This window comes from Camelus dromedarius, chromosome 24, assembly GCF_036321535.1.
Source record: "Camelus dromedarius isolate mCamDro1 chromosome 24, mCamDro1.pat, whole genome shotgun sequence".
NCBI classification, from domain to species: Eukaryota; Metazoa; Chordata; class Mammalia; order Artiodactyla; family Camelidae; genus Camelus; species Camelus dromedarius.
In genome coordinates, this window is record NC_087459.1 from 7,140,118 (window position 1) to 7,167,424 (window position 27,307).

A 27,307-nucleotide genomic window follows, 5' to 3' on the forward strand; every position below is an offset into this window, starting at 1 on the left:
AAACTTATGGAATACAGTTAAAGCAGTGTTTAGAGGGAAATTTATAGCTACTAATGTATATACTAAGAAAGAAAAAATATTTTAAAATAATAACCTAATCTCCCATTGTAAGACAGCAGAAAAAGAAAGTCACTTGTATTCAACATTGTACTGAAGATTCTAGCCAGAGCAATTAATTAAGAAAATGAAATAAAAGGCATCCAGATTGGGAAGCAAGAAGTAAAGCTATCTGTATTTCCATCTGACAATCTGGTATCCTGAGGAATCCACCATTGGAACTAACAAGTGAGCTCAGCAAAGTTGCAGGGCACAAGATCTATACACAAAACTCAATTATATTTTTATACAATTGCAATGAACAATTGAAAATGAAATTAAGAAAACAATTCCACCCACAGCAGCATAGAAGAGTATATATGCTTTTCCAAAAACCCCTTACGTAAGATCTCCATTAGATCTCATATTTCAACAGTAGGATGCCAGGATCCCAACCCTAACAATATTGTAATATGAGAATACCTGTGCTTTCTGTTTGTATTAAAGTCACAGTCACTGCAAGAGGGTTAAATATGCTAAATTCCTTCAGTTAGAGGAATGTAGTTACTTCAGAGGCCAGTTGAGAATAAAGGGGGGATGGATGCCCATTTTAAACTTAGGTTGTCTTTTTATTATTGAGTGTAAGAGTTTTTTTTATATATTCTAGATATGTCTCCCCATCCAAATGCAGGGATGCCCTGTCTGACCTTCCCTGACAATCTGCGTCCACCTTGGAGCCCCCTCCCAAAATGGAGGGTGTTATTTCTTAGGGAGACCCGGGTAGGAGAAGGTAACTCCGGAGAAGCCGGCCCTGCTGCCAGGACAACAGCATACTCCAAGACAGGTGCAGAAGTACTTGCATGGATTTAAAATGATATTTAAGGACTGCGTTGGTATAAACATGAGTACAATCCATGCTGAGTTCATCATTATTTTTTTTTTCTTCTTTATTTAACAGAAATTGACATTAAACACTTCCCAGGGGCCCTGTGAATGAAGCAGGGTCTGAGTGAGGTCACAGGAGTTGGGGCCTTGGCAGGGATGGGGGGGGTGAGGGGGGGTGGAGCTGAAGCCACGTGCTGCCCTTCATCTTTCCATCCCCTTTCTCCCTCGTCCCCCTTCCCCCCTCCATCCTCCTCCTGCTCCCTCCATCCTCCTCTCCCCTCCTTCCCCTCACTCCACCCACCCCTCTCCTCCCTCCCCTTCCCCTGCCTCCTACCTCCCTCTCTCCCTCCACTCCTCCCCCTCCCTCCCTTGGCCTCTCCCCTGCACGCTCTGCCCACGCCTGAGGGCAGGGAGTCATGGGCCGCCTCTCTGCCCGCGCTGCGCTGCGGGGGCTGCTGTGCGGCGTGCGGGCCCCAGGCCCCAAGCTGCTCGCGCGCCCCAGCTCGGGTGAGTTTGATCGCCCGGCGGCCACGCGTTGGGAGGGGCGGGCGGAGGCGCCGCCGGCCTTTGCTGGCGCACGTGCGGGCCCTGGGACTGGGGCCTGAGGCCTTGCGGCAAGAGGGCTAGAGCTGCACGCCCTTCGGCTTCCCGCCGGGCCCGGGCCCTGCGCGAACTACCCCCAAACTCCCTCCAACCCCTCACCCCACCCCCAGCCCCGCCGCGCTCACTGTCTCCCCGCCCCCGACCTCCCCGCTCACCTCCAAAGCTGGGCTCGGGTCAGGCAGGGCTTCAGGGCTCCTGAGCAGGAGAAAGCCAGAAAGGCCTGGTGGCTATAATGAGTGGGGATCCAAGGGAACCCAGGGCTACTGAGGGTGGTCACTCTCAGCTGATGAACACTCCTCCTGGAGCGTTTTTCCACCTGGCACATCCTTGCCTGGAGCCCTGCAAGTTTCTGCAGGGTCCTCCCGCCCTAGCTGTGAGCCCTCAGGCCCTTCCCGATCCGCAGCTGTCCTGTTGTTCTAAACGCTGGCAAAAGTGAACTGCCACTGTCTGAGGCACCAGCCAGCTGGCAGCAGGCCTGGCGAGGCAGCGGACCACAAGCACTGGGCTTTGAGGGAATGAAAGAAGGGGGCTTCCTCCAGCAGGCTTAATTGAAGGGATGTGGTGGGCACCTACTGCCTGCCTTCCAGGCCCCACACAGGCTATGGTTAATTTCCTCCTGGGGATAGGAAGGCAGCTGCACATGCCCCCCAGGGACACTGGCCCTCCTGGACCCTACTTCTCGTTTCTCCTCCAGTTCTCCTTACTTGCTGGACATCCAGGGCCTGGGCTCCTCTCAAAACACTCTTGACCCTAGACCCAATGCCAAGGGTCATTGTAACTCTGGAAGTGGCTTGGGGCTCTCTGGCAATGTCTCCCTGTGGGGAGGAGGAAGGCTGGGGCAGAGTTCAGCGTTGACCTTGGGTCTGAAAGTGTCCCACCTTGAAACACCACAGCCGCCTGGCCAGCGAAGGTGTGAGAGGAGGAGCCCTCTCAAGTCTCCCCACCTGCAGACAAGACCCCCCCTCTACCTTTCTCCTAAGTCCCCAGGTCACTTTGTCCCTGTGTCTGTGGCTAACCTGGTAGGAAAACTGCACTCCATTCTCATTGTCTCCCTGCCATTCCTTCACTTCAGACCCAGAAGTTGGGCACGGGGTCCCTCCTGATGTGGCAGGTTGGGGGTTCCAGCAGTGTGTGCTAGCACCTCGAAGGACAGGAGTGAAAATCAGGCCATGAGTTGTACTTTCTGGTGCAGCATCTCTGGCACTCTGGGTGGCCACTGAACTGGACTGTGCCTCCCCAACCCTCCAAGCTCGCTAAGATAGATGCCTTCTCAGGGGATACCACCTCCCTCATGGGCATTGTCTGCCACTGCCATGGAAGGACCCATTGCCCTGATTGTCACTGAGAACATGCCAGACAGCCCTGGCTGTGGGCACCACACCTCTCCCCTCCAGAGCTGCTCTGGTTGAGGCAGACATGCTGAAGCCCAAGGGACACCTGGGTCTTGGCAGGGGAACCAGGTCTGGAGGACCTGAGACGGTGTGGCTACAGCAACCCTGAACCCCCCTCTTCTAAAGGAGGACCCTCCTGGACCCGGGAGCGGACCCTGGTTGCGGTGAAGCCAGATGGGGTGCAGCGGCGCCTCGTCGGAGATGTGATCCAGCGCTTTGAGAGGAGGGGCTTCAAGCTGGTGGGGATGAAAATGCTGCAGGTACCAAGGCTTTCAGCCTGGCCTATGGGTGTCCCTGAAGGCACTGGGGTGGAGGGGCTTCTCATGGACCTCAGCCCTTCACATCTCAGCCCTGCATTGGGACAGTTGGTATCCTGGTGTTGGAAACAGAAAGGGAGGGGTGGGGAGGTGCCAGCCCATGTAAGTGCCATCTGCAAAGGGCCATCTGGGTCAGGACAGCACAGTCACAGCCCCAGTGTCTGGGGGTTCGCTCTCCAGGGGCTCCTCTCACTCCTCCCCCAATGTACCCAGGCATCAGAGAGTGTCCTTGCTGAGCACTACCACGACCTGCAGAGGAAGCCCTTCTACCCTGCCCTCATCAGCTACATGAGCTCCGGCCCAGTGGTGGCCATGGTATGGTGGGGCAGGGGTGGTGCAAGGGGCAGAGGGCCCTGTACTGAGCCCAGAGCCGCTGAGCCCTTGATGACCCTCTCCCAGCTCTCTCACCCTCCTTTATCTTTGTGCTGCAGGTCTGGGAAGGCCCCAATGTGGTCTGCACTTCGAGGGCCATGATAGGACATACTAACTCAGCTGAGGCTGCCCCCGGCACCATTCGGGGAGACTTCAGCATCCACATCAGCAGGTACTGGGGCCCTGGTACACTCAGCACTTGGAGCTGAGGGCTAGCTCACTAGGGGTTGAGGAGGGCCCAGGTTTGGGGTGGCAGCCTGCTCCTAAGGCAGATCTATTGGGCCTGGGTCTCTTGCTGGGGGAAGGTAAAGCCAGAAGAGACTTTGATGGTGGGACATCACACCTAACGTTTCCTAGTGCAATATTTTTTAAATCCTTTCATGCACATAGGTGACGATAAAGGATTCCCTTTTTGTTGTGTTTGTGCTCTGCCATCACATCTGTTACCTCACTCGGTGTTGCCAGACACTCCAGGGGGCTGGCACGGGACGCATGGTCTGGGCTGGTCCTTGAGGTTGTGGGTAAGGAGCCGAGGCCAGGCTGGAATCCAGGTTTCCAGCTCCCCTATTCTTCCTTTCCACTTACACAATCACCTGACTTGCTCCCCTAGACAGTAGGGGATCAGCAGACTGTCCTGGAACCCCCAAGGTGCACACTGAAGAAGGTGCACACTGAAGTCTGTGCTCTACCTCTGCTGCCTTTCATTTGGGACAGGAATGTCATCCATGCCAGTGACTCTGTGGAGGGGGCCCAGAGGGAGATCCAGCTGTGGTTCGAGAGCAGTGAGCTGGTGGACTGGGCAGACGAAGGCCACCGCAGCAGCACCTACCCAGCCTGAACACTCAGGCTGGCCTTGGTCCCTTCAGCATCCACCCAGGACCAACTACCTCTGTCAACAAGAACTGAAGCTCACACCCATGCTCTGCCCATCCATCCTAGACCATCTCCCTGCCCACCTACTGCCTGGCCCCAGCCCAGAGGGGTGGAGCCACTAACTTTATGTGCCTTTTAGTATCCTAAGCCAGCAAAAGATTGGATCAAATCCTTTTTGTACCAAAGTGCTACACAAGCTTTGGGGTGTCTCCAAAAGTTGGTAGTGTGACCTCCCTTCCCCCAAAGTGGGGACATTAAAATTCAGTGTGCTGTGCATGGGGGTGGAATGCTGTTTCTGAGATAGCAATGAGGCCTTTATGCAAAGTTGTAAGCAGTCTGAAAGTAAAAACGAAGCTTACCAAGTCAGTAACTTTGTTGAATGTATGAGACAGGCAGTGGTCCAGAGACCTCCAGCCTGAAATCTCGGGAATCCAAGCTGAACCCCAGTATTAGTGCTCTCCCTAGAGGAGGAGCCATAGGCAGGACTGGACGGTAGCAGGAAGGGGTAGGCAGGGGGCTATGGCCGCCACCAGGGCAGAAAGCCTGGTGACCATGGCCTCTCATGAGGTCAAGACTGACTGGAGCTGCCTGGGGTCCACCTTGACACTACACACATCATTCCTCACAGCTGGTTCTCAGGTGTGCCCCAGTCCCTTGTCCCAGGTACTGGGCAGCACATATCATTACCCCTCTGCAGGCTGACTTGGTCCTCACTCTTTGAAATTTTGGTGACCGATGTGCTGGTCCTGGAATTCACGGCTTCCGTTGCGACCTGTGCCTCCACATGAGGGCACGGATGAAATGTCCTGACTTTATCATCCAAGAAAGGGTCATTGTTGGGAGCTGACCCTGGGGCTGGCCATGCTACGGAAAGGCCTTTCTAGTTTTCAGTGGTTTTTCTGGGCTCTAGTCTCCTTCCTTCTTCTCCTTTGTCACATTTATGCAACAGGGAAGGGTGGTGTCCTATAGGTCAGGGCCTTTAAATCCTGGCCCTGCCCTACCAAGTGTACCAAGTGCACAGCCGGGCCCACGGTGGTGAGGGAAGCCGAGGGGCCCTCCGCCAGCCTTTGAGCCCCGCCTTAGCCTGAGAACCAAGTGTCCGCTTGTGTCCAGTTAGGTCTAATCCCCAGCACTGACGCTCAATCTTGTGAAAAGGACTTCGGGAGGGCTCTGAGTCCCAGCTCCAGGCCTCCGCCACAGGAACCGGCCCACCGCGCTGCGCCTGCGCCCGCTGCGGCTCCGGGTCGGACTTCCAGTCCCAGCGGGCCGCGCGGCTGCGGTGGGCGTGGTATCCTGGGAGGAGCGCGGGGGACGGGACGTCCCGGAAGGGGCCGGAGGGCGGGGCGTCCTGGGAGGAGCCGGGATCCTTGGGGGCGGGGCGTCCTGAGCGGGGGCGGGGCTTCCTGGGAAGAGCGAGGTTCGCGGAGACTGGGTGACCAAGGCCCGAGTCGGAGGAGGAGGAGCGCGCGCGCCCGCAGAGTGCCGACTGTCCTGGAGGACAAGGTTGGAGTCCTGATCCGGGCGGGTCCCTGATATTCCCGCCATCCCAGCCCGCACCGAGCGCCATGGCCCAGCCACCGCCCGACGTCAGAGAGGACGACTGTCTCCCGGAGTACCACCACCTCTTCTGTCCGGACTTGCTTCAGTGAGGGCCGCCAAAGGGGCGCCTGCGGGAGCGGGGCGCTGGCCGCCCCGGAGAGCGGAGGGGAGTGGGGACGCACGGGGTGCAGGCGGCACCGGGACTGTGGTTTTACTGGGATGTGTGAGGACCCCATGCTTGGCGACCAGACTGTCCAGATGTACAGGTGGCCTCAGAGATGCAAGTTCTGGTGTTCTGATCTTTGGACTGCTGCTAGCATGTTCTGTTTGTCTTGGCAGGTGGTGGTGGGTATTCAGTGGTAATTCTGGAAGGTGGGAGTGAGGGGCTGTTCCTCGAGTACTGGGTTCACCTACTGGTGGGTGTCCAGCCAAAAGACACAACCAAGCCTAAGACTGGAAGAAGGATTTATTACTTGCAGCAAGTAAAGAGAACAGCGGGGATCTTTCCCAAAGCAGTGTCTCTCCCAACAGTAAAATTGGGGAAGTTTTAAGCTAATGTGCATATTAGTGAAGTGGCTTGGGCGGTGGACAGAGTGGAAGCTTTAGTTGACTGAAGTCATGCAGCTCAGAAAAGGTCATCCCTTAGTTTCCAGTTGATCTGGTGGTAGAATGCTTTAGGCTAACCTTATCTTTGAAACAGAACTGGGAATTTTCACAGCATATATATATCTTTGATATGTTAGTTCTCATTTGTTTCTGCATTCTTCTGAGACCTGTTTAAAAACAAGCATTGTGGTGTAGATCACAAAATGGCTTAGGCCAAAAATGGCTTCTCTTACATCAAGAAAGTCATGCCTGGTTCTCTTTCTCCTGGGACCCCCTACCCTATCTGCTTACCAGGCAGCTGGAGGAAGGCATGTATGTTCTGAAAACATTTCTTAATTAATTAATAACTTTCTAAATAGATTTTTAGGTTAAAATAATTTTTCCCAAAGACCTGGAAAGCCTAGGAATGCAAGCTTCAAAAAGCAGCGTGTCTCAAATTGGATAGACATGCCCAGTGCAGTGGGTCAAAGTTCTCCAAGAGCCTCCTCCTGCCCTGCCCCCATTCAACAGGGGCCTCTGTTTTCTTCTCTCAGGGACAAGGTGGCCTTCATTACAGGTGGTGGCTCTGGAATCGGGTTCCGGATTGCTGAGATTTTCATGCGGTGAGCACTGCTCTGTGTACTTTGTGCCCCGCTTTTGCACCCCCACACGCACCCTTGCATGGACCCTGCTGGACCTTGGGATCCTGGGCAAAATGCCAGTGGGTGATGGGAACCCCTCTAGGCTCTGGGCCATCAGAGAGCATCTGAAAGGAGTCAAGTGCTGTCCTGAGGGAGGCAGGACTCCAGTGTCTCCTAGAGGTTAGTCTAGACTGTGGCTCTGGCCTCAGCACCCCCATTTGCACAAAGGGAGGGTTTAAAAGGTTGAGGTAACTACTGCAGGGCCCCCAGGGCCTTGCTGAGCCAGGGTTAGGGCGGGCCCTGCAGTAGTTGGACCCTGGCACTGTGCTGAATACAGTGTCTGTCTCCTGGGACACAAGTTCTGTGGCCTCAGGCCTAGGTCAACACTTTGTCACCCTCACTTAGGATAGGCCCAGAGTTAGGCCGGGGTTGGGGGAGGTGAAGCCAGTTTCCTCTGGGACCCTGCTTTTCAGAGAAGTGGTCCTACTGAACGAGATGTGGGGATTTGTCCATTCATTCCGGGTAAACTCGTTTTCTGAGCTGGAAGCTATGTTGCTTCTCTGAGCAGAGAGTGGCCAGCTGTACTGGGTGGGGGTTTGAGGATTAGGTGGGATTAGCTTAGCAGGTGGTTGCTGCTACTGTTACTGAGTTTGAGGCTGAGTTTGTCTGGAGGTGAGGCAGGAGAAGTACCTTGACCTCAGAATGGGCTCTCTGTCCTTTACTACAACTTAATGGCAGTTCGGTGGGACGGGGCATGGTGCCAAGCCAGGTGGACTCAGCAGGACTCAAACAGAGCCTGGGCCCCATGTCTGAGGCTCACAGTAGCTTTGGTGCCGTGCACATGGTATTTGGGGCAGGGCCCACATCCCTGTGTGGCTGGGATCCTCGTTCCAGAGAGACCCAGTGGTCTCTGGGTGCCTGGTGCCTACCTGAGGTCCCACCACCATTGCTCAGCCCCACTAAAGTCCCTGTGTCCTCTACCAGCTGTGCCTTCAGTCCTGGGCTCCTGTTTCAGCCCGAGAGCCCCTTGGGGGAGGGGGGCTTTGCTTAGAGTGCCAGGCATGAACCCACCTGGGTGTGTCCCTCACACCTGCTCTTTGGCTTTCCAGGCATGGATGCTACACAGTCATCGCCAGCAGAAGTCTTCCAAGAGTGTCGATGGTGATGGGTCCCTCCTTTGCCCACCCTGTCCCTGGGTGGCTTTGGGGGACAAGAGCCTGGGCCTGGAAGATCCTGAGGTCCAGAGGATGATGACACCAACTCTGCTCTGCTCCCAAATAGGGGGCTTCAGTGGCAGTGGCCTCCAGGAATACCCTCGTCTTAAAGAATCTAAATATTGGGTCCTGTGGGGGGACCCTTATGTTGGGTGGCACCATGTCCCAAGAGAGATCTCCGGGCTCACCAAGGTTTTGCGGGAGACAGTCTCCCCTCTGCCCCAGCTGGTCTCTGGGCAGGGCTGGAGCAGCCATTCACCAGTGACTGGTGACCAGTGTTCTGGTGGTGGTGAGAGGAGAGGGAGCGCGGGATGTCTTAGAATTGTCCACCACGGGTCATAGCCCTGGGGAGTGGACCAGCTGCGTCTTCCCAGAGTGGTTTTAGAAGCAGAAACCTGGCTTCCTGGCAGAACCCATACTCACCACCCTCATCGGATTCCTCCAGGCCGAGGCCCACCTGTCTCTTCCTGTTTGGCTTCTAGGCTGCCCGAAAGCTGGCTGCTGCCACCGGCCAGAGGTGCCTCCCTTTGTCTCTGGATGTCCGATCTCCCCTGGCTATCACGGCAGCTGTGGAGCAGGCGCTGAAGGAGTTCGGGAAGATCGACATTCTCATTAACTGTGAGTCACTGTCACTGCCTGGGGGCTTCTGACGGGTCAGCAATAGTAGACCTCCCTATTTGGAGGCCCCAGAACTCCTGCCCTGGGTCCAGGCCACTGTCTTGGCCCAACTCTCCTCCTCCTGGGTCAGTGCATCCGGGGCTTAAGTGGACACCCTGTGAACTGGGCCGAATCACAGAGTAGAGGCACTCTTGTGCCCTGACATTGCCCCTTAAAGAAAAAGGAACACATGTTATTTTTAGTATAGTTTTAGGTTTACAGTCTAATTGAGCAGATAGGACATATAACTCCACATCCTTCCCTGCCCCCTCCAATGTCCACTATTAACACCTTGCATTTGTTAAAACTGGGGGACTGATATTGACACATACTGTTAACTATAGTCCCTATTTTATATCCAGGTTCACTCTTTGCTGAAATTCCCTTTAAAAACATTCAGTGCGGCAGTTTCCTGCTGCTCACAAAGTCATAAGCTAGGCAGCCTAAAACAACAGAAATTTATTCTGTCTGAGTCAAGGCTGAGGTGTGTCAGGGCTGCACTATAGCTGAAGACTTCCGGGGATATTCTGTTCCAGGCCCTGCTCTTACTTTCTGGTGTTGCTGCCTGGTGTCCTTGGCTTGGGGCTGCCTCACTCCAGCCTCTGCTTCCTTAACACTGCCACCCCCCTGTGCATGCCCCCCCTCTTTAAGGATGCCAGTCCTTGGATTTAGGCCCATCTTAATTCAGTACCTTGATTATTTCTACAAAGATCATCTTTCCAAATACGATTATGTTCACAGGTATCAGGGGTGGGACTCCAGCATATCTTCTTGAGGGACACAGTCCAACCCACAATATCCATCTTGCCCGTCATTCAGGAATTTGTTCAAATACTTGGGCTTCTTTCCCTGTCCAGCCTGGACTACCGTGAGGGTCTGTATGCTTCAGCTGCCTGGGGCTCCAGCATTATCCCCTGTCTCCTTCCACCCTGTAGGTGCAGCTGGAAATTTCCTGTGCCCTGCGGGCACCTTGTCCTCCAATGCCTTCAAGACCGTGATGGACATCGACACTTTGGGCACCTTCAACGTGTCTCGTATACTCTATGAGAAGTTCTTCCGGGTAAGTGTCCTATGGCTGGGGCCTTCCCTCTTATGGCTGCCCGCTCACTACCCTCCTCATGTGTTGCAGGACCATGGAGGGGTGATCGTGAACATCACCGCGACCCTGGGTACCCGGGGGCAGGTGCTCCAAGTGCATGCAGGCTCTGCCAAGGCAGCTGTGGGTATGGGCACCCCCTCTGGTCTGCCTTCCTGGGTTCCCACTGGGTCTCTCTTACCTGTCCCACTGGGTCCCTTCTGCCTATCCCTGGAGGCCGGCAGTGTCTGAGTGAAGCTGAGCCCAGTGGTGGGCAGTGGAGAGGCCAAGCCCTGGCCCTGAGCCTCCACCCACTCCCAGGCCACCCCAGGAAGCAGAGCAGCTCTGCTTCTCCCTCATACCTGCCTGACTCCCATGCAGATGCGATGACGCGGCACCTGGCAGTGGAGTGGGGTCCCCAGAACATCCGAGTCAACAGCCTTGCCCCCGGCCTCATCAGTGGCACGGAGGGGTTCCAGCGGCTGGGTAAGGCTCTTGGGGCTCCCAGGCCCCACAGTGGATGCTTCCCTGGGCACAGGCCCCATAGTGCCTCTGTGGGCTGCAGTCCCACCTGGCTGGGACAGGCCTGGGATCAGAGCCAAGTCCTCATGGCTCTGTGAGTCTGGGACTGGCATAGCCCTTCCCCAGGCTGGGGACAGTTAGCACACCCCTATGATGGACTGATGGTCAGCTGGACTTGGGCAGCTGCTCCTTTGAGGCAGAGGCTACAGGGCTGCTGGCCTTGATGTGTGAGCTGCACACAAAGTGGGGCGCCCATTGAAGCCTCCAGAACCTTGGCAGCATGAGCATGGAAAAGCCCTGTTCTGATTCTGTGGCAGTGTTGTCTGTACCTGTCCTGTTTTTCCTCCATAGAGTGGTGCTAACGGTGCCCCCAGCATCCCCAGGTGTGGCTTAGGGAAAGCTGGGCAGGGGAGGGTGGAGGGCCTCAAGGTCCTGGGGCTCACAGGTGCTGAGCCTCCCGCTTCCTCCCAGGTGGCCTGCAGGCTGGCTTGAACGCTAAGGTCCTGGCCAGCCCCCTGAAGAGGCTGGGGAACAAGACGGAGATCGCCCACAGTGCCCTCTTCCTGGCCAGCCCTTTGGCATCCTACATGACAGGGGCTGTGCTGGTGGTTGATGGTGGGTCCTGGCTGACATTCCCTAATGATGTCGGGTTGCTGGCGGACTTGACATCCTTCTCTGCTAAGCTCTAGGTGATGTTCTGCTCCACTTTCCGGGGTCGCCTGTGTCCTTGGCCCTCTCCCCAAAATACACACCTGGTGGGCTGATGATCACTGTGCTGGGCCTGAAATGCTCCCATCAGACTCTTGGATGTGTGTTTAGGTGTCTCAGGCACTTCTGGGTTCCCCTGCTCTACATGTAGGGTAGGGCCAGGGGGTCCTCCGGAGGGGTTCCATTCCCCCCAGTCCCATGGAGCTGCACTGCAGACCTCAGGGCCTCCCTGCAAACCAGGACCAGCCGTGGCCCCTGTGGCTGGCATCCCAGTAGCTAGGATGAGGAGCATTCATTGTGGGGAGGTCAGGGAGAGGGCAGAAGAGGGTATTGGTGTCCAATCCCCAAGAGATGCACAAGGCCTGGCTGCCTGCTGCCCTCTCTGAGCACTGCTGTGGAACCATCACTTCCGGCCTGCCCTAGCCAGGCCACTCACCCACCCTGGGCTGTGCAGGAGGCGGGCGCTGGTCCCCCGTGCATGGGGGTAGTGACCAGGTAGTGACCTGCCCACACCACATAGGTTTCTGCAGGGGGAGGTCGGCGTGCCAGCGCTTGGAGAGTGGTGATGAGGCCAGGCTGTAGGGGTGTCCCTCCCCACCTAGGGTCGAGGCTGTCCTCCCTGCCCAGCCCCAGCCTAGCCTGGCCTCCTTTCTCCTCCTGCCTGTGTCCAGCCAGTACCCCGAGGCGGCTCCTGCTGCCTGGTTGGAGAGAAGGGGGCATTTCAGGCTGTCTTCTCTTCCTTGCTCCCCTACTTTGGGACCTTTGCTCGGCAAAGGGAAGCCAAACCAGGGAGGTTGGAGAAGGGTGTTTGAGCCCTCCCTGCAAGACCTCCTGTCCTGGGTCCTCTGATCAGGGTGTGTGGGCTGCACATTGACCTTTGCCTGGGGGGCATTCCTCCCTGTTGGCCTCCAGTGATGTGGGCAGGGTTGCTCCTCACCTGCCCCAGAGCCCATCCTTTGCTGGGACATCCCCAGAGGAGTTAGTCTTTGGTCATTCAGGGGCTCACATTCTAGGCCCCCCAGATGGCCTGTCCTTGTTGTCACCAGCGCTCTCCCTCAGGCCCAAGGGAATCTGGAAGTCTGACCCCTCACTTGTTCCTTAATGACTGCTTTTTGACCTCCAGGCAAGGACCTAAGGGAGCTACTTGGTTCCTGGGCTTGTTTTCTATGCTGTTTGTTAAAAACTTCAAGGTGCCCAAAGCTGTTGGTCAGCCCTCTGAGTGGGCACATGGATCCATCCCTCTATCTGTATCATCCCTTTGCATAAGCACAGGTTCTAGAGTTTTGCCACAAAATGCATTTCCTTAAAAAAATGATCTTTTTACTATAAAGACATCTCTTTACTGGACTTCCCAAAAGTTTTTAGAAGGAAAAGGAGGACACCTGAAGAGAATCACTGGTAATCTGGTCATTTAGAGGTAGTGGGTGTTTCCTTCTTGTCTTTAATCTGTGAGGGGTTTAGAAAACGCTTTCTACCCAGTGCTTGAAGCGCCCCCATCCTCAGGCAGAAGGAGCCCACCCTGAGGCAAGGGGAGGCTGTCTGCTCCCTTGGTGGGAGGGGCATGCTCCCCGGGGTCCCCAACGGTACTGCCTGCTCCCGCGAGGTCCTGGTGCTGCCATTAGGGTGCTGAGCTTGAACCCTCTGCCCTAGAAGCCCATGCCCATTTTTTGCTTATCTTGAGTGCCTTCCGGCCTCCACAGGTGCAAGGGAGTGGCAGGGAGGCTCCAGGACCGTGCCAGCTGGGAGGCCACCTGGCAGAGGGAGCTCTGCTTGCTATTTAAATGGAGACCAGAATGTGGTGGCATCAAGTCCACTAGGGAGGCAGGCAAATGGGTGCTTATGATGATGCTGAGGGAAGAGACTGAACAGGAAAGGCAGTTACTGGGGAGCTGCAGGCAGTGAGAGGCAGAGGCAGTCATAGGCCCCCACAGGCCAGAGAGCTGGGGCCTGCTGTCCCCTGTGGAGAAGGTCCTAGGGAGGGCATCCCGCCAGCCACACGTGAAGGCCGGGACATACGGTTGAGGTGTGATTCCAGCAGGGGGTTTAGTTTAAAAGAGGCCTTGTTCTGGGACTCTACAGTGGCTTAGCTCCAGGAGGACAGAAGAGAATGAGGCAGGTTCTGGGAGTAAGCCTTTTATTACTGTCAGTCAGGGTTCTCCAGAGAAGCAGGACCAGTAGGATATATATAGATACACATGAGGAGATTTATTATAGGGACTGACTCATGTGATTGTGGGGGTTGAGGTGCTGTCTGCAAGCTGGAGACCCAGGAAAACTGATGGTGTGGTTCGGTCTGAGCCCAAAGGCCTGAGAACTAGGGGCTCTGACGGCCAAGAGCCAGAGAAGGTGGATGTCCCAGCTCAAGCAGAGAGTGAGGGAATTGCCCTTCCTCCACCCACACTGGGGAGGGCAGACCTTCACTCAGTACTGAATCAAACGCTAATCTCTTCCAGAAATAGTGGTTTACCAGCTATCTGTGCATCCATTCACCTAGTCATGTTGACACGAAATTAACTATCATGGCTACACACACCATAAAGCCTGTCTCTGTGCTCCATCATCTGCATGGGGTGGTCAGTGTGGCTGTAAGAAGTTGGCCTCGCTGTTTGGCTTAGTCCACCAGCCACAGCTGTTGTCCTGCAGGGGTAGGGTGGCTGCTGGGGGCTCCTGGGTCACAAGCACATCCGACAGGTGTCACTTACCAGGTGGTGAGGCTGGTGGGCTTAAGGACGGGCTGGCAAGGAGGACCAGGTGCACATGGTGATGGAGACAGCATCGGCCCCAGCTGTGGCACATGAACTTGGTGGCAGAGAACGAGGTTCTCCCCTTCCATGTTAACAGTTGCAAAAATTCCCCTAGAAAATGCCAGATTCTCTGAAAGGAAGGATAACTTTAAAAATGCGAACTGGGGTCAATTTTTTTAAACCGAAGCTGTGGAAGCTGATTTACAGGCCCTGCTAACTCTGAGTCCCTCTTCCTTGGTGTGAGGATGGTGCACTTTCTTTTTTTCAGAACTTTACATAAAAACATCTGCCAAAACCAGGCTGCCCACCACAGGGGTGTGACCATCCAACCCCCGCTCCATGTTGCACATTTTATTTTATTTTTATTTTTAACAGAGGAACTGAACCCAGGACCTTCTGCATGCTAAGCATGCACTCTGCCATGGAGCTATACACCCCCTCTCCATGTTGCACATTTAAAAAAACATCATGTGCCATATCTCTTGAATGAACACATGAATGACCCCAGCCTGCTCATTCCTGTGTGTTGTGAGCTACACAGAGTGTCCCCGAGGTATCACATGATGCAGTGAACCTTATAATTTCCTAAAGTAGACTGTTAGTCTGGAGGAGTTTCTCTGCTGACTCCCCCTGTTGCCATGGTAACTTGGTAAAACTCCCTGGCTTGCACGTGCTAGCTTTGTCTGCAGTGACCTCAGACAGGCCCAGAGGTTGTGCTACACTGTTTCTGGGTCCCTGAGTTGGCACCCTCCCCATGTGGGTCTCTGGTGGTGTAGGGCACTGTGGTACCTGCTGGGGCTGGACCACCCCCATGGGGGAGAAGTGACTCGAGAGGCTGAGGGTGACCTCCTCGCTGGGACGCTGTCCACCTACCAAGTGAGCCCTTTGGTGCCCTGGCAGGGTCCAGCCTGAGCACAACTGGCCCTCTTGACCTTCCTCATGGCCTTGGACGTGGGCTTGCTGAGTGAAGCAGGGAGAGATGGTGAATCCCTGAGAACTCAATGGTTCCAGGCTCAGCAGATGGTCCCCTATCCTCTGACCCTTGCATCGCTTTGTCCTTACCTTGTGGGTCAGACTGAGCCTCCCTTGCAATGGTTGAGCACCCATCCTGGGCTGCAATGTTCAGGTGAGCGTCCTGCTCATCCCTGGCTCTGCACTGAGGCCCAGTTGTGCAGCGGCCAGGCAGCCCTGTGCTCTTGAGTAGAGCAGAGGGGCTCTCCAGGGTCAGGGCTTCCCAGGCTGGGAAGAGGGCTTGGCATGGACCTCCTCGGGCATTTCCTTCTGGGTACCTAGGCTGGTCTCTAGGATGCTGTTGACACAAACCTACTCAGGCTGTTCAGATAAAAAGGAGATGTGTGGCAAGATCCTGGGACTTTCACAGGCTCCAAGGATGGGATGCACTGGAGCTTGGGAACAAAGCTGAGGCCTAGGGTTTGAGGGCCTGGGAATGGGTCTCCCTTCCTCCTCCCACCCCTACCTGCCAGTGAACCCACACCTCCCCTCTCTGCCAGTCAGCTCTCTCTGCGTCCCTGTGTGCGAACTGTAGCCCAGCCCCTTGAAGACAGAGACAGGTTCCTTCTGGCAGACTCAGCTCTCCTTTCCAGAGGAAAGGCTCACACTCACTCTGGGACAGGGGCCTGGCTCTTGCTCAAAAAACTGTGGCCAAGGGTTGACTGCATCATATGAATGTGGTAACTCCCACTTCTAGAAAATATGTGTTGACAGGCATCCCACGTGTGTTGTGACTTACACCAAACAAACTCACTAGAGACCAATGTGTAGACCAGTGTGATGAGAATGTGTGTGAGGATATGTGTGAGTGTGTGTGTGTGAGAGAAATCAAATGAGTCTCTGGTCCCCTCACTGGCGAAACCCAAGGGCCCAAAGGAGGTGGCAGAGGCTCCTGGCTCACATCTTGGGACCAGAACTCTGCCCAACTCAGCTCTTCTGTCCTGGGGGCCACATGGAGACAAGATCCCTCTTTGGACTTCCCTCTTCCTTGCTTGTGCTAACAGGCCCTTCAGGGAAACAGCTCCTTAGACAGGATTGCTGGATTTCACATTTACTGCTGGATTCTGGTTCAGGTCTCTGGGTCAGACCTATGTTACCTTAGTGGATAGAAGTTTCTGTAACTCTTCAGTCATTTATTTACTGATTATGTTGCATTATTTCCTCAGGTAACACATATAATCAGCTTGGAGTTCAATAATTGAACTCTCAGGAGATAATTTTATTTCCAAATTTCGTAGTATTTTGGGGCACCTCATCCCATCTGTACTTCAAAGCACCTTGACAAGACCTGACAGGTGTCTGTTGAAGAAGGAGTAAGGAATGTTAGGCAGGAATATGCAGAATTAACTTTTAACTCTTCCATCATCACATGTAATTTGGACAATTTTTACAAAACAGGAGAGTGATGTGAATTAGATCTTCACCTCTGGAAAATGTGACCCGTGGCTAAAAAGAGAAGTTCTGAATCTGCACAAACCTTTCCTCGCCTGGTCTTCAGTGCCCATCCCCCAGCTGGGGGCTGTGATTTTGGTGGCAGGGGAGGCATGGTGGGTGTGGGATGTGCTACACAGCACTCTGGGCACGTGGGGACTGGAGATGCCTGTCGTCACAGGAAGATAGGAGCAGGTGTCAGCAACTGCAGAGTGAAATGTTAAAATAAGAAAATCATCCAAACCTCAGCTGAGTCAGGAGGAATTAAATTGTGCCTTCCAAACTCATGGTCTATTTTTGCTCTAAGAAATGTACTTGACTAAATTTGAAGGTGAGGAAAAGAAATCTTTCCCCACTGAATAAATATCAGTAAACATGAGTGTGAACTGTGCTCTCAGTTGCTGGAGGCCACTGGGGAGAGTGTCTGTGATCTAGACCTAAAACTGACTCTGCTCTGGGTTAACTTACCCAACACAAAATGTTCACCTCGTTTTCACAATTGTAAGTTAGAAGTATTTGGCCAGCAGTTTTTGTTTATTGCTTGATTGAGGTACAATTGACCTACAATAAAGTGCACATGAGTAAAGTGTACAATTTACCAGGTTCTGACGTGTCTACACTTGTGAAGCCAGGATCACAATCAAGAGGATGAACATACGCATTACCTCCTGCTCCCTGGTAACCCCTGCACCTTTCCCTACCCCTTCATCCCCAGGTGACCCTGTGGAAGAGCTGGTGACCCAACCAGGATGGTGGCTCAGGCCTGGGAGGGCGAGGCTGGCCTCTTCTAGTGGGGAGAAGAGGCTCCAGGAGGAGGAGGGGCTGACATCTGGCTGAAAAGTGGGACAGTAGGTAGAGGCACTGGGCCCTCAGCGGGTCCAGAACCCCTTTTTCTGGGGTGCCCAGTTGCAGGCTGTTTGGTGGCCCCACTGCTCCTTCACCCTGATCCCATCGCAGGTCTGTGGCAGGTCCCTTCTCCCTTAAGAATATAGCTCTGCCCCTCTCCTGCTGTCTGTCTCCAAGGCCACCTTTGTGGCCTCCCTGGGGCCATCCTAGCCAGCTGTCCCACAGTGCCCTGAGTGAGGCTTCCACTCGACCACTGACTGGCTCCATCCTGGACTTTGTGCTCCAGGCAGAGGGCTTGCTCCAAGAGCAGTGATCACTGAGGAAGGACCTGTCACAGATGTATCTGCAACTGTCCAATTTGGGAGGAGGCTTCTTTAGACACCCCCAAGAATCTGCTCCCCAACTCTCTGGTGTGGGTTCCCAACATCACTCTGCCTTGGACACAAATTACTTTCAATATTAAAATAGCTGATAGGATGGGTATAGCTCAGTGGTAGAGCACATGCTTAGCATGCACAAGGTCCTAGGTTCAATTCCCAGTACCTTCATTAAAAAAAGAAAAGAAAAGAAAAGAAAAGAAAAAGGAAAATGGCTAATAGAGATGATCTCACAAACAGATCAGGGAAGGACAGATAGCTTTGGGAAACTGGCTCTTTAAGTGAGAGAAATAAAGTCAGTTCCCTATGTTATACCACATTACAAATAAACAAAAAACTTCCAAATGGCTTAAAGACATACTTGTGAAAGGAAAAACTATAAAAAGAGGTGGATATGTTTGAGACTTTGTGTAGAGGATTTATTTATTGATTTTAAAAAGCGTTTATAAGGACCTACTGTATAGCACAGGGAACTATATTCAATTTCTTGTAATAGGCTATAATGGAAAAGAATCTGAAAATATGTATATATGTATGTATATGTGTGTGTGTACATATATATATATAAAAAACTGAATTGCTTTGCTGTACACCTGAAACTAACATTGTAAATCAACTAGAGTTCAATTAAAATAAAATAAAATAAAGTGTGAAAGTCCTAAAATATGTGGACAAGCCTGGACAATAGCAAGTGACACCCATGTATCCACTGGCCAGGTTAACCAGATGTTGATACTTTGCCCTGTTTGTTTCCAGTCTGTTCGTCTTTTAAGGAAATAGATGTTATGGTACCTTTCACTACTTTCCTCCTCTGTCCCCCTCAATATAATTCCCACTCTTGTTTTGGTATTTTCACAAGTGAAGGTGTTCAAAAGGAATATATGTATCGATAGTGTTTTTAAACTTTGCAAAAATGGTCTCTGTTCTGTAACCTGCTTTTTCTACACAGCTTGTTTCAGAAATCTGCCCTGTTGATGTGGCAGGTGTGGTTCATTCATTGAAACTGCCCATAGTATTCCATCACAACTCATGGACCACACCTCAGCCATCCAGCAGTCTCTTCGTGGAACCATGAAAATCAGTGCTGCCTTGAATACCCCTTTCCTGTCTCCTTGGGGACCTTCAGGTGGAGAGGTAAAAATGCCAGGTTAAGGGGATACAGACCGTCAGCTGGGTTAGTCACGTGACTCCCTACACTCTGCTGGTATGAGACTTAATTTTTACTGATTGACTTCAAATGCTATCATCATTCATTCCCTTGATTACCAATGCGGTTAAGCATCTTTTTTTATATGTTTATTGACCAATTGAGTTTCTTCCTTGAACTACTGTTCTTTTACTGTTTTTTGAGGAATTCTTGTCTATTTTGGAAATAAATCCATTGTTAGTTACATTTGTTTTAAATATCTTTCCCAGTTGCTATGGACTGAATTGTGTCCCCCCACATTCATATGTTGAAGCCCTAACCTCCAATGCAATGATAATTTGGAGATGGGGCCTTTGGGAGATTATTAGGATTAGATGAGGTCATGTGGGTGACCTCCTAAAATGGAATTAGTCTTATAAAGAGAAGAGAAAGAGGGAAAGATGGTTCTCTCCAACGTGCAAATATACACTTAGAAGAAGACACTCACCACAAGCCAGGAAGAGAGCTCTCAACAGGAAAGAATTTGCTGGTGTGAAAAACAATAAAGGGAAACCTCACCAAAATGGATGCCAGAGTGGAGAGTTTTTATACACACATCACTCAACATCAACAGGGATCCCAACATATCACAGCAGGGACACTACTTTACTACCCAGCAGGAGGGAGAAAGATTTTCTCTTTGCCCAGCAACAGCCTAGCCAATGAAAGACTCTCACAACTTAGCCAATGAAAAGCCATTGTACTTTGAATTCCTAGTTTCCTCCAGTGGGCTCTTTTGTTTACGGCAGCCCCTCCCAACTGCCCCTTCTCCTCTATAAAAAAGTTTCCTCTCCTTTGTTGGACATAGTTGTATATCCTGAATTATAATTCTTTGATGCTCTTGAATAAATCCATTTTGCTGGTAAAATAACTGGCTTTTTATTTGTTTTGTTAACAGTGGCATCTTGACCTTGGACTTCCAAACTGCAGAATTGTGAAAAATAAATGTCTTTTTTAACCACCCAGCATTTGGCATTTGGTCATAGCAGCATGAGCAGACTAAGACACCAGTCTATGATGTGTCTTTTGTCAAAGAGAAGGCTAATTTTTAAAAGTATTTTTTACTAAGGTACAATTTACCGACAGTAAAATTCATTCTTTGTAGTGTACAGTTCTGTGAGTTTTGAAAAACACATACAGTTATAGAACCACCATTACAATCAAGAGATGAAACAGTTCCGTCACTCCAACAAATTCCCCTCTCTCCCAGTCCCCACTGATCTGATTTGTGTTGCTTCACTTTCGGAAGGCTTAAATTTTAATGTGTTTAACTTTAAATCATTCCTTTCTTTAATGGTTTGTAATTTTTATTCTTGTGTAAGACATTTTCCTGCTCTAAGGTCGTAAAGATATTTTTCAGTGTCTTCTAAAAGTTTGAAAGTTTTGCTTTCCACCTTTATGTGTTTGATTGCTCTGTAACTATTTTTGTGTCTAATGTGACATAGGGATGTAGTTGTGAGGTTTTTGTGTAGACAACTGGCCCAGCTATAGAACAGTCCATCCTTTCCTTATGATTAGCAAAGCCACCAAGGATAAAAATGATGTGTTTGACTACTCAAAATTAAAGATTTATGCCCAATCTTCCCCAACAGATAGAGTTCATGAAGGGGACACAGGCAGGGAGAAGATATTTGCATATCTTGGGATGCAAGGGATTTTATTTAAAGAAAAAGTCAGAGTACCCAATAGGAAAACAAGCAAGTGCTACAGGTGGGCAGTTCACAGATCCTAGGGGCCAGTAAACATAGCAAGAAATGCTCAGCCACAGGAGCACTCAGTTAAATTCGAACAAGACAGATGAGATGCCATTTTAAGTTCATTGGACTAGCAAAAATGGGGGAAATGATATGTAAAGTTTGCTAGAATTTTGGCATATTTTCTCCTGGTTTTTTAAAAATGGATTTGGTATCAAATCTAGCCTGTCATCCTCCCGTTCCTACTGTCAGTGGCCAGATCTCACCTAGGAAGTGGAGAGGCCCTACCCCAGGGGAGATATGTGCATTCTTCAACTGAGGTTTTTTTGACCTACTTTCCATTTGCTCCCCTGGCAGGTCTAATAGGGCTGTGCCACACAGCCAGGAATCTGCTGAGTCACCTTGCAAGCTGACGGGTCTTTCATCTTCCCAACTCCACAGGCCAAAGGTCACCAGGGAAAAGGGATTAAGGAGACCCACCTGCTTGGAGAGTTCCAAAGAAAAGTGTTTATCCCAAGTACCTTTCAAAAAGAAAGACTCACAGAGGAGGTTTTCACAGACATTAACTCAGATGCAAAAATCAACAGATGTGAGCTGCAGCCCACTCTCCTTTCATCTTCTGTGTACCTGTTACACGGCTAAATTAAAAGGTACAGGGGGTGGGCCTGGAGGAGCACATCAAAGTGGCAGCAGGGGCTGCTTCCACTGAGCTGGTTTATTTTACCTTGAATGTTAGAGATGGAAAATGTCTATAGGCTACAAAGGGAAAGCTCGGGTCTAAATAACTGCCTGGGAACTTGTCACTTTTGTTTCAGGATCAGTCTCTTCTACTGGTCTGAGGAGGAAGGCACATGCTTTGCATGCTGGGGTTCTATTTGGGCACATCAGCCAGCCAAAGAATACCGAGTTTTCAGGCATTGCCACAGCAGCAGGAGGAATGCCTGCTTCCTCGGGCCACAAGCCCTACCCTCATGTGGTTTCTACCTCCACCACATTAACACCTCTATTTAGAAAGGTTGACCCATCATCATAACCACCTCTGAAAATTGTATCTGGCCAAAAGCATCAGTTCATTTTGGATTCTTACCAAAACTGAAGTTGTTTTTTCCCTACAAATGCGGTATCTTTCTCATGAAAGCATACAGCTCTTACAAGAAATTGAGAATATAGTTTTTGGGTGGGTGGGGGGAATCCCTTGCCCTTGTTTTCCTAGTGCCAACCTCACAAAATCTGGTACCACATGCCCTGGGATTTTGTCATGGGAGATGATTCAGTTAATTAACACACTGCTCTCACGTACACTTGGAAACAGAGGTTCAGTTTCCTTTGGTTCCTGACAAAGCTGCTTATGATACATACCTGGTGCTGGTGCTTTCCTCCATACATTTCATTACAGGCTATATTTAGCACCTCGTCTGAGGCCCGGAGGCTCGCCGGCTCCTATGTAGCATGTCTCCGCTTTCATGCCTGCTGCAAAGTGCCTACATTGCTATCTAACACCCTGTGTCCCCACTGAGGATAATGACATCTAGACAAACATATGTCAGTTGTCGAAGACAGCCCCAGTGCTTGGGAGGCCTGACTGTGCAGTGGCGATGAACACTGGATATCCTGCGGTAAAAACCCTTGTAGATTTGAAAAAAGGTCTCAGTGTTTGACCACGCGTTCCTTCGGTCACAAGTGACGGGCCGCATTTTCGGGGCCCCTTCACACTCCGGGAGGAGCTGCGCGCGCGCCGCCGGAGGGCGCCTGCGGAGGGCAGCACAAACACTTCCCTCGCTCCACTAGGATGGTGTTTGTTGCTTATCAATTTGTTAGAGTGCTTTACGCAGGACTCAGTCCATCCGCACCGCACGTGGGTCTGAGACTTCACACCGGGCTTAGCAGACTCCGACGGCACCCCCCCACCCCCGCGCGCGCATCAACGCCAGAACGAAACAGAACAGGAGGACTGCACGCCAGCGCCCGCGCCCGGGCGCCTGCCTTTATAGCAAGCCGGAGAGGGGCGGAGCCGGCAGGCGCCGCGACGTAATGACGTCAGGCCCAGCGGAGGGCGGGGCTAGGGCGGCGGCGTGCGCTTGGGTACCTCGGGCGCCTCCTCGTCGTCGTCCTCCTCCTCCGCTTCCCCTTCAGCGTTCTCCTTCTCGCCGTCCTCCTCCGGGACCCCCTCCCCAGCGTCCCCTCTGCGCCCTCCCCTTCTGTTTCCCTTGGCCGCCCGCAGCCGCCATGGGCCCGCGCCCGTCGCGCCGCCGGGCCGAGGACAGCTGAGGCGCGGTGCGAAGATGGGCGAGGGCGGAGCAGGGCCCGAGCGCCAGCCCGAGCAGCCCGGGCGCCCCGCGCGCGCCCGCCCGCGCCGCCGCGGGGATGCCCGCGCCCGCCGCCGCGCCCTGAGCGCCTTTGTCTGCCGCCCGCGCCGCCCGCCTCATCACTGGCCTCGCGGGCCCGCGCCGCGGCCGGGGGCGCGCCCATGAAGATGGAGCCAGGCCGACCGGCCTCCCCCGCGGGCGGCCGGGGCCCGGACCCAGAGCCCGGCGGGCCCGCGGCCGCCCCGCGCACGCCCGCCGCCCCCTCCCCGCGCATGGGGCTCTGTCCGCAGGACCCCGCGGTCGGCGCGATTGCCGGGCGGGTTGCGGGCCCGGAGCGGCGGCCGCAGCGTGCCGGCCAGGAGCCCGACCCTGACCCGCCGCTGCTGGAACTCGGCCCACTTTTTTCTTGGACTACGGAGCCTGAGGGTGACGGCCCCGCAAGTTGCCCGCACAGCGCGTCTGTCCCCGCGCAGGATTTTAGCCGCAGCCACCACCTGAGGGGCGAGGTCGATTTTTTCCCTTCCTTCCCCTCGCCCACGGTGGGCGAGCCGGCGCTGGAGGTGGGTCCCGGGGACCCCGACCGGCCCTCGGACTTCAGCCAGACCCTCCCCCTAGCGAGCGAGCCCTCGGGGTGTCCGGAGGATGGCCCCCGCCTCCGGGCCGTGTTCGATGCCCTGGACGGGGATGGGGACGGCTTCGTCCGCATCGAGGACTTCGTCCAGTTCGCCACCGTCTACGGGGCAGAGCAGGTAACTCGCAGCCTGGGAGCCTGGCCCCGTGCGGTGGTCGCGGGGTGCACTGTTAAGGCTAGGGGTCCCGCGTTCTCTTTTGATTCACTTCTGCCAGTACCTCTTCCCCCTTTAATGAGGTTCTATTCCTGGGAGTCAGTTTTTTTCCTTGCCATTCCAAGCCACACAAGCTGGATCGTTCCTAATTCGAGGGGAGCTCCTGGCTTGGGAACATGTCCCCAGGCTGCCCGATAGACGGGCCCCCTGCATGGGTAAGTGCTAGCGGTTCCGCCAACTGAGCGCCCAGGTCTGGCTTGGCTGAAGTAGTCCACTCCTTGGGTCTGCAAAGTCGAGGCTGCACTTGGACGCTGAAGATCATGTTAATAGACACCTATTTTAAGCGCAGTTACTTTACTGTGTGTGATTGGCGTATGTTCTACGTAAATTCGTTATCTTACTGTTTGGGAGACAGTGAACTCTAAAAATTTTCACTTCCGTACCTTCTGTGCAGAGGGGAAAGAGATGAACCCTGGTAGGTGGGGAATGAGCCTCAGAGCACCGTGGTGAATGCAGACTCGAGTAGAACTCCACTCGGGACACCTCCACTCTTGTAGGACAGGTGAGACGCTGGACAGGAATGCACAGTGCAGTGTGGCAGGTGTCCCCTGAAGCTCCCAGTGCCGTGGCTGCTTTGGGAGGTGGGCCTCAAGACCCAGGCCTTCCCTCTCCTCCCCCTCCAGCACTTACGGAAGTTAAGGTGAAGAAGGCATCAGGACTGTGTGTTCTGCAGTTAACCCAAATAGACATTAAGTAGATTACTGGTGTTAACGTTTAAATATTTTATTTAGCAGTGGAAAATCCCTAAAATGCTGATCTGCTAGGTTTTGTATTTTATTGACTTCTCACACGTGCAGACAGTTGTTAAGTGGGTGTTCAGTTTAAGGGGGTGTTAAGTGGGTGTACAGATGCATGTTTAAACCAAGAGATCTTTAAGAGGTAGAATTACACCCTACCATTTAGGGTGTCTGTCATAACATTAAGAACCTTTATCCGTGTACCCCTTGAGGGTTCAGTGTCCGTTAAGCTGTCATGTAAAGAACTGGCTCATCCTGAGTCAGGGCTCCTTGTTGAGTTTTCAGCCTGGGAAGATGTGCAAGCCTCTGTGGGCATCCTGAATGTTGGGGTCAGTGTGACCCTCCTGTTTAGCTCTGGGTTGGAAGATATTGCTCAGGTTGGTCTTCCATCTCTTAGTTTAATGGGCAGAGAGATAGATACATGACTGACAATTTCCGGTATGGTTAACGTGGATTGTGATTGCTGGTTCAAGTTTTTTTATGTTTTTTTCTTTTTGCCCCTGGGCTGAAGAGCACCTTGGGTATCCTTGGTTGTTTTTAACTAGTGTGACGTGTCTTTTCTCCAAACACACCCTTCCTTGTTACACCATGATGTGTCTTTTCTCCAAACATACCCTTTATCATTACACCAATCAAAGATGTTAGGAAAGTGGCACTTTTGTTCCTCTTTACCATAATCTGACCCCAGTCTCTACCTTACAGCTTAAGTGAGGCTCATTTATATTTTCATTGGATCATCAACCTTTCTTATGGTGACAGTAGGCAGACAGGATTCATCCTACTTGACAGGAAACTGGAGGCCCAGAAAGGTTAAATAACTTTCCAAGGCCTCAGAGATTGTCAGTGCCAGAACTAGGACTTGAACTAGGTCTTTTGGCTCTTAAGGTTTAGATGGCTCTCAGCTTAGGTTTGGTGGCCCTAAATATTCCCACAAAGTGTCATCTCATTGATTTCCATAAAATCCTTTTCATTTGAAAACCACCTTCTGTTGAAACATTCTTATTGATCACAGTGGGAAAAACTTTGGGTTGCTATTGGGGGCTGAGATTTTTGTTAGTACAAAGTAGAAATGAGTCAACATTCTTTGCTCTGATAGCTCCTGGTGGAATGTTAAGTTTAAGGGTAAGGCAGGGATGACTCAGGATTTGGTGTGGATGGGCAAGTTGGGGAGATCTGTGGCATTGCCCCTTCTGTCTGCTCTCCTAGACTGCTCAGGAAGAAGTACCTGTGATCTAAGTACCTGACTTACATGAGCTTCCTGGGATGATGAAGAGAGCTCTTGTTTTGGAGCAGATAATTAACAGGGTAATGAAAGGTTGATTTTTGTGTCTGTAAGCTTTGCTAGCCTTGATTATGACTCAGGCTTGCTTTTCCAAGTCCAGTGTTGAAATACGTTATAGAGAAGCAAAGAAAAGAAATACTCTTTGACGGTGAAGTAGTTTGGGAAAAAGTAAAAAATTCTACATTATGATAAATATTTTTTATTTTTGAAATGAAAAATCTTGAACGTATATAAGAATACAGAGACTAATCTATTGAAACACTCTACCTGTCCCCAAGTCATCACTCAGTGTTCACAGTCTTGGTTCATCTGTAAACTCACCACTCCCCACCCCCAGATATCTTTTGAAGCACATACTTGACATTTCGTCCATAAATAGCTCAGTATATATCTCTGAAAGATAAGAACTCTTTTTAAAACATTCATGATTTTTTTTTAAAAACCATAGGAACAGTTTGGATAAGCTGGATAGATAACAGCAATAAAGATGATAAATTTTTGTACTTTCCACCTGAGATTTCAAAATACTGAATGCATGAGACTCTTAGGCTGGTCACATTACTGTCCTTGATGATAGCAACTAGATTATCTTGGTTACTGTCAAATTTTCAAAGATAGCATGTTCATTCTCTCTTATGTAATCTGTTTATGAAGGAAGCTTTTTAAATTATTTAAGTGGATTATCTGAATTTTTAATAGGCGCCGTTCCCATTCAGAATACAGATGGCTTTTGTGACCCTCTTTCTTTAGCAGTGTCATGGTGTGTTTGGATCTCATTACATCATCTGGTGATAGATCAGGTGTGGTGTAATATAACACAGTGTTAGCAGGAATCAGGAGGAGAAAGAGGACTACTGTGGAGCTTTCTGGTTGTGTTTTCTTGAAATAGGAATTTACAGTCATATATGCCAGACACTAGTTGTGAGTTTGGAACAGGTTATTTTTAACGTCTCTGCTGTCTCTGAAGATTCCTCATTGACATGACCCCTTCATACTGAGAGGACTGATGGTTTTGTACTCACACCAATGTAGAAGGCGGAAATTGCAAAATAAATTATAAGTATTATGAGAAAGGATTAGTTTCTTTTGGTTTTGCTTTCCAGTGAAATTAATTATAATTGTAAAGATTTTCACATTTTATTACAGCACTCACATAAGCATTTATGTTTTAGCAGTCACTGATTCTTTCCAGAGAACCCTTCACGTTGGAGCACTGAATGCCCTTCAGTCACCTTGTGGTCTGTCTGCCATTCGCAGTACTTGCATGTAGGCTGCTGAAGGAAGTGTTGATGCACAGGTCTCCCTGCCTTTCTTTCCTGCACCTCTGCTGGTAGGCAGTTGGAACTCCCTAGGGACATTTGGCTGCACCTTTTAGTTGCTTCAGTGTCCTTTGCAGTTTCTGTCCTAGCCTTGGATTTGTGTGTGTCTAT

General features: G+C 51.8%; 3 protein-coding genes across 15 annotated transcripts in view; all 3 read left to right on the forward strand.

The window, feature by feature from the left end:
• Positions 1 to 1,120: 1,120 nt before the first annotated feature.
• NME4 (NME/NM23 nucleoside diphosphate kinase 4) lies at positions 1,121 to 4,753 on the forward strand. 2 transcript variants are annotated; one of them, XM_031447572.2, is made up of 5 exons: positions 1,123 to 1,428; positions 3,042 to 3,175; positions 3,446 to 3,547; positions 3,664 to 3,776; positions 4,319 to 4,753. In XM_031447572.2, the coding sequence occupies exons 1-5, from the start codon at positions 1,338 to 1,340 to the stop codon at positions 4,440 to 4,442; spliced, it is 564 nt and encodes a 187-aa protein (XP_031303432.2). In that variant the 5' UTR covers positions 1,123 to 1,337; the 3' UTR covers positions 4,443 to 4,753. The 2 variants fall into 2 exon arrangements, with proteins under 2 accessions (XP_064334332.1, XP_031303432.2); XM_064478262.1 differs by lacking the exon at positions 3,446 to 3,547 and having other exon boundaries at positions 1,121 to 1,428.
• Positions 4,754 to 5,892: 1,139 nt separating this feature from the next.
• Positions 5,893 to 19,541, forward strand: DECR2 (2,4-dienoyl-CoA reductase 2). Of its 9 annotated transcripts, none has more exons than XM_064478259.1 (9): positions 5,893 to 6,122; positions 7,156 to 7,224; positions 8,352 to 8,403; positions 8,939 to 9,074; positions 10,049 to 10,173; positions 10,243 to 10,336; positions 10,570 to 10,674; positions 11,182 to 11,325; positions 17,207 to 19,541. In XM_064478259.1, exons 1-9 carry the CDS (start codon positions 6,043 to 6,045, stop codon positions 17,254 to 17,256), a joined length of 855 nt encoding a protein of 284 aa, XP_064334329.1. In that variant the 5' UTR covers positions 5,893 to 6,042; the 3' UTR covers positions 17,257 to 19,541. The 9 variants fall into 9 exon arrangements, with proteins under 9 accessions (XP_064334329.1, XP_064334328.1, XP_064334327.1 ...); XM_064478258.1 differs by having other exon boundaries at positions 5,894 to 6,122; positions 11,182 to 11,399; XM_064478257.1 differs by lacking the exon at positions 17,207 to 19,541 and adding an exon at positions 16,572 to 17,202 and having other exon boundaries at positions 5,894 to 6,122; positions 11,182 to 11,399.
• Positions 19,542 to 23,251: 3,710 nt separating this feature from the next.
• Positions 23,252 to 27,307, forward strand: part of RAB11FIP3 (RAB11 family interacting protein 3) — a 75,312-nt gene continuing 71,256 nt past the window's right edge. For 2 of the 4 annotated variants that reach the window (XM_064478263.1, XM_064478264.1), the window contains exon 1: positions 23,252 to 23,762. In XM_064478263.1, coding sequence (XP_064334333.1) covers positions 23,286 to 23,762 — 477 coding nt within the window. In that variant the 5' untranslated portion in view covers positions 23,252 to 23,285. The remainder of the gene's footprint in view (positions 23,763 to 27,307) is intronic. The other 2 variants (XM_031447447.2, XM_031447449.2) reach the window with 2 other exon arrangements.

Bases quoted from the DNA above. Each gene is read 5' to 3' on its own strand.
- NME4 (XM_031447572.2), top strand. From the start codon at position 1,338: ATGGGCCGCCTCTCTGCCCGCGCTGCGCTGCGGGGGCTGCTGTGCGGC. The intron at 3,548-3,663 runs GTATGGTGGGGC...TTTGTGCTGCAG, and splicing joins CCGGCCCAGTGGTGGCCATG to GTCTGGGAAGGCCCCAATGT. The intron at 3,777-4,318 runs GTACTGGGGCCC...CATTTGGGACAG, and splicing joins TTCAGCATCCACATCAGCAG to GAATGTCATCCATGCCAGTG.
- DECR2 (XM_064478258.1), top strand. From the start codon at position 6,043: ATGGCCCAGCCACCGCCCGACGTCAGAGAGGACGACTGTCTCCCGGAG. The intron at 9,075-10,048 runs GTGAGTCACTGT...TCCACCCTGTAG, and splicing joins GATCGACATTCTCATTAACT to GTGCAGCTGGAAATTTCCTG. The intron at 10,174-10,242 runs GTAAGTGTCCTA...CATGTGTTGCAG, and splicing joins TCTATGAGAAGTTCTTCCGG to GACCATGGAGGGGTGATCGT.